At 45.2% G+C, this 9,464-nt stretch overlaps 1 protein-coding gene across 5 annotated transcripts in view; it reads right to left on the bottom strand.

Moving 5' to 3' along the window:
* Positions 1–3,391: 3,391 nt before the first annotated feature.
* Positions 3,392–9,464, bottom strand: part of RAB9A (RAB9A, member RAS oncogene family) — a 53,919-nt gene continuing 47,846 nt past the window's right edge. For 4 of the 5 annotated variants that reach the window (XM_057537933.1, XM_057537932.1, XM_057537934.1 and 1 more), the window contains 3 exons: positions 8,364–8,456; positions 7,686–7,713; positions 3,392–4,497 (listed from right to left, as the gene is read on the bottom strand). In XM_057537933.1, coding sequence (XP_057393916.1) covers positions 3,861–4,466 — 606 coding nt within the window. In that variant the 5' untranslated portion in view covers positions 4,467–4,497; positions 7,686–7,713; positions 8,364–8,456 and the 3' untranslated portion in view covers positions 3,392–3,860. The other variant, XM_057537935.1, reaches the window with a different exon arrangement.

Here is a 9,464-nt window from a genome sequence, read left to right as displayed (position 1 = left end):
GTAGGATGGAGATGGTTTGGATCCCAGCTCGGCCACACAACAGCGGTGCCCTGCAAACAGCCTTGTCACCAGGCTTGTGACGGTGAGATGGGAACGAATAACACAGGCCCTGTGGGAGTAGATCACTGTAGTTAAGTGTCAGATTTCACGTATGACTGCCTCTGAAGGAGCCTGAAGGCAGATTCAGCGATGAGCGTATGAGTGGGTAGGACCTCAAAGGTGGGCCGTGCTGGGAAAGCCTGTGGGCACATGGACAGGACAGCTGAAAGGATGGAACCAGGGCCGGTACAAGGGGAAAACCAGGCGCTGACCATTAAGAAAGCAAAAGAAACCAAAAAAAAAAAAAAAAACCAGCAAAAGAGCCAGCAAAACTCAGATCTGGTAGTAGGTGACTGTCACTTAAAGCTCTGGAACACAAGACCAATTGGGGGACATCAGTAGCACCCAGGGCATCGGGCTCCACTGAGCACACGCAAGTCAGCATTAAACCTGCAATCTACGTTAGCACTCCCGAAGTGATCCAAATAGAATGCACAAATCGGGTTCGGTCCTCTTTCATTGCCTAGGACGCTTCGGTGGCGCCCACATTCTCCACGTATGCAGAGACCTTCAGTCTCTCCTCCACCCTGCTACACCCGTGTCCTTTCACTTTATGGTCACGACAGCACTTCCTGGTTGACAGTCCACGGTGGTAACTTCTCAGAATCCACTGACTACACAGATCCTCTTTTCTACCTAACGCTTCCTTGCCCCACAAGCCCCACTGGCACTGTGGATGGAACTGCCGTCACAGGGTCATGCTATCAAAATGAAAGCTTACACAAGGTTTTATAGAAATGTAAAACGCCAGGTTTTAAATGAGGACCATCTAGGATGTTTTAACTTCAACTAGGGAGTTTTCCCCAAGGGGGAAAAAGGTGACAAAAGCAGTAATTCATTGAGGAACATGCACTCTTCCATCTTCCACGTGGCACATTGTAATTGCTACATTGAATGGCAAGTGTACAACTGTCCATCCTCCCAAGTTCAGTAGTTTGCCTTTTTCTTAACCCTGAACTCTGTCTCCAAGGCTTTACATGCGCAGACAGCACGAAAGCACCTGTCATCACAGCGGCAGCCGCCGGGCCCCGTAACACCGGGGCCCCGGCCCTGAACGGGACAGCGCGCTCCCCCGTCCTTCCCTCCCGCCTGCTCCCTCGGGCTCCGCAGCTGCTTCGCCCCTCTTGCAACCACCACCGCCACCGCAGTCACCTGCTTTGCTCCCCAGCTCTCACTTTTTCCCTAGTTCTCATCTTTGTGTCATAACACCTGCCAGGCAAAGCCCGTGTTACTTTCTTAAAAGATTCAGATTTTCAGCTACCTTCTGCTGCTGTCTGAAGAGCTCCTCCGTCAGGTCAGCGAGTTGTCGTTGCTGTGAAGCCGGAAGCTATTCAGTCAGGTCCTGTTCCTCCTCCTCTCGTCCCATTTCAGTGCTGGGTTTGGTCAGCCTCTGTTCACCGGGTCCCTTTAAGTCACGCTGTGGAGCTGCATTACTCTCCCTTCCGTCAGCCTGTCTACACATACGAGGATTCGGTCCTTTGATCCTTTTTTTGCTGCCCAGCTCTAGACCTCTGGAATGCCAACTAATCTAATCCCTGAATATTTAGCTGAAAAAAAGGTTATTGAAAAGATGCTTAGAAGTTTAGAAAAACCACTAAGGTATTAGTTAAATCTATACAAGTATCAAAATTATACATTTAAAAAAAATTATACATTTTGTAAATACCTACACACACATACAGACGTATAACGGGCTGAATTGTGTCCCCCCCCCAAAAAAAATTCATAATCAACAGGCCTAGCCCCCAGTCCCTCAGAACGTAACTATACTTGGAGGCAGGCCCTTTAAAGAGTTAATGTGAGTTCAAATGAGCCCATTCGGGTGGTCCCTTAATCCAGTCTCACTGGTGTTCTTATAAGAGGAGGAAATCTGGACACAGAGAGACAGGGGGGTGTGGAGGTGGGGAAGTGTTGTGTGCAGGGGAAAGATCCCCTGCAAGCCATGGAGAGAGGACTCAGGAAAAACTAAACCTATCAACACCTTGATCTTGGACCTCTAGCCTCCAGAACTGTGAGAAAAGAAATCCCCATTGTTTAAACTGCCTGATCTGCATGTTATGGCAGCACTAGCGAACTAACACAATATGCTTTCCTTACGTACTAAAAATCTAGACGGATACCCAAGAAACTGACACATGGCTGCCTCCATGCACGGGAACTCGGTGGCAAGGGTAGATATTTGTCCCTTGTGCCTTATAATGTTCAACCGTGTGACTCTATCACCTATTCAAGTGGTAAACAACAAAAAAAGTACTCCTAATATCCACTGGTGAGCAAGGTGTGGGAAACTTTACTACTGCTAGCTAGCTATCAGCAGAGAACGGTTTGAATAAACTGTTAGACATCCATGCAGCAAATAAATGAGGGAGGTCTACTATATAATGGAAATATATCCAGACAGATTAAGAGAAAAGGGCAAGTCACTAAACAATGGGTACACTTGATTTAAAATAACAAGGCAAGTCCCCTAGAGAAAAAAACAAAGGGAATATATAATATAAACTCGTTTGTTAATGGTGGATTCCTATTTTGTTTTCTGAATGGAGGATTATAGTTTGGTGGGGCGGGGGCGTAATTGATTATAAATAATAAAAACTACAGCTCTCTCTAACCTGAGACTACAAAGAGATTTAATTTCCCCAAATTTAAAATGTGAAAATGTTTTGCTTAGAGCCAAATCTGTTGTGTTAGGAAATTAGATTTTCAAAAGCTGAGCTTACTGTATTGGTGTTCTGTGTCAAGTGGTTCCAAGGAGCAGGGCCAGGGAGAGAAATCTCTCAACCTAGCTGTTCCAAAATGTGCCCCCCCGCACAGGACAACCCCGCAAAAGCATGTGGCTTGATAGCCCACCGCTCCACAGCCAAGGGTCCTGCCCTCAGTAACGCGTGCGCCCGGCACTGGTGTGCCTCTGCGGGATGGGATCCGCATGAATGGCGCAGTGCGTGAACTTGACCCACGAAAGACCACAACCTGCTCATCAATAAGGTTGCTCATCGCAGCAGAATGACGAAAAATCCCCTTGAGACCAAATCACTAAACAAAGCTCAGTGACGCAGAAGACACTGAATAAATACATGACCAAATAAAGATGTCTTCATTTACCCGCACACACAGTACAATCCAGAAGCAGTACCTCCTCCAAGAGTGATAAAGCCGGCTTCTGTGTTGGGGGGGCAAGGGGGGCACACAAATGACAAGTGATTACGAGTGAGATCAATTCTGATACGTAGAATGAAAAAGCGAACACGCACATAACTCTAAACCGAATGAACACGTCCTCAAATCACATGACTACACGGCAAATGCACTGGATTTTAATCTTTAATATCTAACGTTATTGCTTTAGGACATGTTTTCCCTGAACCAGGAACAGAGTGCTAATTACATAAAAATATACACATAGAAAAAGTAGTTCTCCATTTTCCCGGGGAAAAAACAGTAACTCCTAGAATACTCAAGTGTTTTGTTTTAACTATAAAGTCTTGGTCATCTCATTTATTAGCTGTGTGACATACATATTTAAATTAAACATTATTAGACAACCGTTACAACTTATAAAGGTAAGGTGCCATTACTGAGTAAAGAGATTCTCCTGGGAGTGGATGTGTCCCTTCTCCCACCCACTAACAAGGCAGCAACGTGGTTAGTTTAATTTCATGAGTACGTGATCCATCGCTGCAAACACGAATTCTCGTCTCCACCCTGTGCTTATCTGTGCATGTGTGTGAGCTGGTTAGATCGCACGGGCAACCTCTCGAACTTCAACAGCAAGATGAGCTGGGCTTGGGCTTTCGGTGCAGACTGACTGTGTCTGTCTGAATCAAGTGATCTGACCTATCCTCGGTAGCAAGCACTCTTCGAACTGCTTCCTCAAAGGCCGCTGCGACATTCGTGGCATCTTTTGCACTTGTTTCAAAGTAAGGATAGTCGCCGTTGTCCCTGCACCAGGCTTGAGCTTCTTCTGCAGACACCTGCCGCTCGCTGATGTCAACCTTGTTACCCAAAATCACAAAAGGAAAGCTTTCGGGCTCTTTCACATCCGCATAATATATGAATTCTTTCTTCCAGTTACTCAAATTCTGGAAGCTTTGAGAATCATCGACGCTAAAAGTAAGCAGGCAACAGTCAGAACCTCTGTAAAATGGCGTCCTCAGGCTTCTGAACCGCTCTTGACCGGCCGTGTCCCAAATCTGCATGGTAACAAAGTGTCCATCCACCTCCAAATCTTTATTTAAAAATTCCACACCTATTGTATGGAAGAGCTGGGCATCAAACTTATTAGTCACATATCTGTTCATTAGAGAACTCTTCCCAACTCCGCCATCTCCAAGGAGAATTGCTTTAAGAAGCGATGATTTTCCTGCCATTTTTAATCTCAAGATCTCTGATTTCGGAACCCTGTAAAATAAAAGGGTACCATTACATTCCTTTAGACCTGTACATGGCTCTGCATGCCGCTATGACTGTCAGTGTCTAAGGGAAATAAAACACAGAGCCCCAATCCCCTTCTGCGCAGGCAATCCCGGACGGCAAGAGATGTCGCCTCCTGAGCCCTCCGCCTCGTGCCAGGCACCGCCCGACCGTCACTCTCTCTGACAGCTGCTGAGGGCTCATTCTTCCCCTTCCTCGGGTCACCGCTGACTGAGGCTAGCACTCAAGGCCAAGTCTGACCCCAAAGACTGTCCTCTCAACCGTTCCTCTTGGCTCACAATAAGCCCTGCCACCATTTGTTAGAGATGCGGTGGGAGACCAAAGTGGGCACGTTTCTGTAGCAACTGCAAACAGCCCTCCGGTGGCACGGTGACAGTGTTCACTGATGGCTTTCCTCTCAGGCCAGGGGGTTTCTAGACAACCCACCTCTTTCTCTCTCCCAGCGCCATCCCCATAGGAGCTGGTAAGCAGGAAACCAGAGACACAACTGACTGATCTGGCTGTGAATAGATGGAAGCCAACCAGCGAGTAAAGGACTCTATTCTTTTCATTAGGAACACTATTTTGAGTTGGCTAACATTAATGTCAGCACCACTCGAATTTTTGATATAATATCATAACCTAGCACATTCTACCTAGAAGATTCATTTGGGCAGCTCCAACTCTTCTGAACAAATGCGCGCCTGGGCTGTTACTTGTGTGTTTCGAGGGGGAATGAAATGAACATTAAACAAAAATGTGGTACCATGCGTACCCTTCAGGGGAAGCCCTGGGGCAGGACTAACTCCCTCCCCGCCACCAGTCCCCCGGCGGGGGGCGGGGTGGGGCAGGTACGGAGATGCAGACGCCCTTGTGTAGGCTGGTGGGAGCACTGTTCCTATTTAAGGCTTCTGTTTTAATTCTTTATTATGAAAATTTTCAAACATACACAATTTCTGAATAATGAGAATAATATGATGACACCTCACAGACCCTAAACCTAGCTTCACCATTTATCAACTTACAGCAAATCTTGTTTCCTCCATAGCGTCCCATTCTCCCTTCTGCCCAATTATTTTGAATCAAATTATATCATTTAAACTGTGAATATTTCAATATTAAATGGCTTTTAAGATATTTGTAAAAGAAGACAACCTTTAGAGTAGCACTAACAGAATTTTCTGCAACGATGGAGATGTCCTCCATCTGGACTGCCTGATATGTCAGCCACTACCCGCAAGTGGCTAGTGGGAGCAAGGAAATGAATTTTAAATTTTATATAATTTTCACTAATTTGAAGAGTCACATTTAAAGAGCCAACAGCTGTATTGGACAGCACAGCCCTAGAGGAAAAATGGTAATTAACTTTAACATGAAAGTAGATATTGTGAATCCCTCAATGGGAAGGTAATAAAGGCATGAACAATAATTGTTGTATTGACTAGGATGAATTTGCAAAATCACTGCAGTAAACAAACATTATCTGGCAATCGCCTGGTTATATGCAAGTATGACCCAGTATAATGTAACTGAACACTTCCCATAACGTGCAAGAATTCTGCATTTCCTACTACATGCTACACACCATTCTTATAAATATGTGGCAACTTGTCCCTAACTCTTATTAGCTCTTTTAAATTACTGCAGTAATTACTACTATAATTAATACAATTTAAATTGGCCAACGAAAGTGTGAGGCAATTAAAGTGCATACTACTTGGAGACTTTTCGACTTCAGTGGATGGCTCTGCCCAGTGCTCAGGCTAAATTAATATTAGAGAGGAAACTGAAACTATCTCAAGCCCTTTAATTTCCTGACATAGTAACAGTGCACTAAATCGGTTCCTTTGTTTAATTCTTTGGAATCTTGCTTACACGACTTCAACTTAGGAAAAAAGAGTAGCAAAACCAAAAAAGCACACCAACTATTCTGACACAAGGAAAGCATCTAACGCTCCCTCCTTAACATTCTTCAGTGCTTCTCCAGAGATTCAGTTCTAAGTCCCACTTCTAAGGCAAGACACCTGGCCCTGCTGCCCATTCTTGGCATCAGCCATTCAGAAACGCACTGCCAGAGGGAAGTGAAATTCCGATCCACACGCTCGGCCCTCACACTCGCCCTTGCCTTCGTCCTGGCACGTGCTGCTCCCTCTGCTGGCGAACCCAACCCCACTTCACGAACTAACCGCTGGGCCCTCAGAACCGCTCAGCACCGTCACCCCCTACACTGGGAACCGCCCCCAGCAGCCCCCCATCCCACGATTGTTCCTTTCTCGTGATTTTGAAGCTACATAAACACAGATGTTCCACGTTGTGTTACAAGGGTGTAACGGATGTGCTGAATTCTAGTCTATCATTTATCTCAGGGTTTTAGTAAGTCTCTAACTGCCTCACTGGACACAAAGCTTCATTGTACAGCATCAACTTGTTAGGATCTGTACATCAAATTATAAACCAGACTGTGCAATCTGACAACCTCCACCCAGATGCGTGGTTACATACATCTACCAAATTAAGTCTTAGAAATTCCTTGAGATTTGTAATTCGTAACTCCATCAGGACACTTCCATAGTTCTTTTCTTTTTTCATAATAATGTGGGATTTCCTAGTTTGTGCCCTTATTCTGATCAAACAAATTTGGGATACGCTAGCCCCACACACCAGGAAATAGGGTACAATTTTTTACATTTCTCATGTATAATTTGGGGTCTCCCAGGTATCCTGTTTGGGGGTACGCTGGCCTTTGCTCAAACAACTAACACGGGCACAAACAGCTCTCCGAGTCTAACGGTAGCATTGAACATAAACACGCATGGGGATACAGATAATTACACAGACTATCTTATTTCGCACTGACATCTAACAAAAGCTAGCTTCATGCAATCTCTACATTAACGTAACATAATGAGTTTATGAACATTCAAAATGTCCCCTTTTTCTTCTCTGAAAACAGTAAAATGCTTTGAAACTTCTTTAGTATAAGCTGAATGAATAAACGTATCCTGATACACTCTTTTCAAAACTTACCTTAAAATGAAGGCCTTTTATACTCCAGTTTAGAAGGACTGCCCAAAGGCAATAATCTTCACCCAAGCTAAAACATGACTTTAGCAATCAGCTAAACCCTATAAAGAAAGCTGAATAAGAAAAACATGTGACATAAGCCATAATCTTACCTTAATTGTTCAGTTCAAACATCATCATCTGCAAAGAAAAAATCAGAAAGCACACCTTAGCAATGTAGATTCAATCTGCTTTCATAACTTTAAGAGTAAACACAAGAATTAAAATGCAAAAGAAATGTCTGACTTCCATTAGTAGCTAGATTCTTAATTTAAAAGGAAAACTGCACCTGAAAGCTGCCCATGACCCTTCTCAGCCTAAAAATAGCCCTAGAATCAAATACTACACTTTAACCATTGTTTTTTTCCAACAAGTTTTTCACCTGCCCCCACCCATCCTACCTTTCTAAGTATCCCATTTAGACAGCTGTAAAATTTAGTTAAGATGAAATGTAAAATATAAATTACTCAAAATCTGCCCAAATTTTGAGTGTTTTAGAGTAATCATATTCCACAGAATAAAGCTAACACAAACAAGGAAAAAAGAAGGACCACTCAAGGGAGAGGCACCCAATGTGACACAGGAAAAGTCAGGCAAAGACTAAGGCAGTGCAGAATTTCGTGAAGCTTCTTTCTGGGCAGTCAAGGCAGACAGGAAATTCTGTGAGCGAATGGAGGCCCACTGTCAGAAAGGAGGACTGGTTCCCTGTGCCAGAGGCCAAGAGCGCAGACTCGTGGGCAGGCTATTTGACATCCTGCAGCTCTGGCGACTCTGGTGACAGCAGTACCTACCTCTAGGGCTGTCTGGAAGATCCACTTGGACACGGACAACAGGGAAAGCGGTTCACCACTGTGCCAGGCTCGTTAGAGGAGTGCAGGGAGTTTCTGTGGAATGGACACATGAAGAAGTCTTTACTGGGAGTTTTATAGAAACGAGGTAATTTCTTTTATGGCCATTTCTTCAGTCAAATTTCAGAAGAGTCCTGGGCAGAACAAACGAGAGGGCAACGCAGGCAGACATTAGGAAGCCAACGGATCCTAGTCCTACAGACCAAATTCCGGGTGAAGGCCTCCTGTGCCGACCAGGCGGAGCTGTGCTGAAGTACTAGCCTCTTCCGGTCTAAACCAACAGTTCCAAACCCCTGTCCCTCCCTTTTTTAAAAGCAAAGGGCATTTTTGTGGGACTTACGTAAAGCAGCCTTCAACTTATAAATTCAATGAAAAAAATGATACCCTTCAGAATCTTGATATTTGGGGGTTAAGGATAAAATCACCACCACCACCACGCTAACACTGACTGAGCCCTGCAAGCCACTGACTCTGCTTCACTGTGTTCACTCCTCACAAGCCTCTCATTATCCCTACCCTGTGGATGAAGACTGACTCAGAGACGTTACGGTCCTTGCTCGAGGTCACACAGCTAGTCAAGTGAGATCGGAATGCGACCGGCTCCAAAGCCCAGTAGCTAACCCACAGGCGCAGCAGTCTCAGCTGCCTTTGCATTTATTTCAGAGGGCGCTCCTGTTACTGTCTTAGGTATAATGAAAAGAAGGGGTAGCAATGGGAAGAGTCTTCCACCTGCTTGCTTTATTTCAAGATCTGCACAAAAACAAGTGAACCTGACAGAACTACTAGTATTCAATCCACTGACACATAGATAAAGCACATCTGAGTCTACCTAAGTTCTATTAGAGTTTCCACAGTTTGAACACGTTTTAAATGCAACTGCAATCACACATCTGCAGAACCCTGCGGCGCCTCCCAGAAGCCGAGCGCGTGGAGCGGGTAGGAAAGCAGTTCTGCAGGAGTCCTCAGTGCGTGCCTCCCCGGGCCAGGCACTCAGGATGCAGGCCACACTCAGGCCCTGGCAGGTGGGGCTCGTAGTTGGGGGAG

The sequence above is a fragment of the Balaenoptera acutorostrata genome, chromosome X (assembly GCF_949987535.1).
Source record: "Balaenoptera acutorostrata chromosome X, mBalAcu1.1, whole genome shotgun sequence".
Taxonomy (NCBI): domain Eukaryota; kingdom Metazoa; phylum Chordata; class Mammalia; order Artiodactyla; family Balaenopteridae; genus Balaenoptera; species Balaenoptera acutorostrata.
The sequence above is the reverse complement of the archived record's forward strand: the minus strand, read 5'-3'. Positions and strand labels throughout refer to the sequence as shown.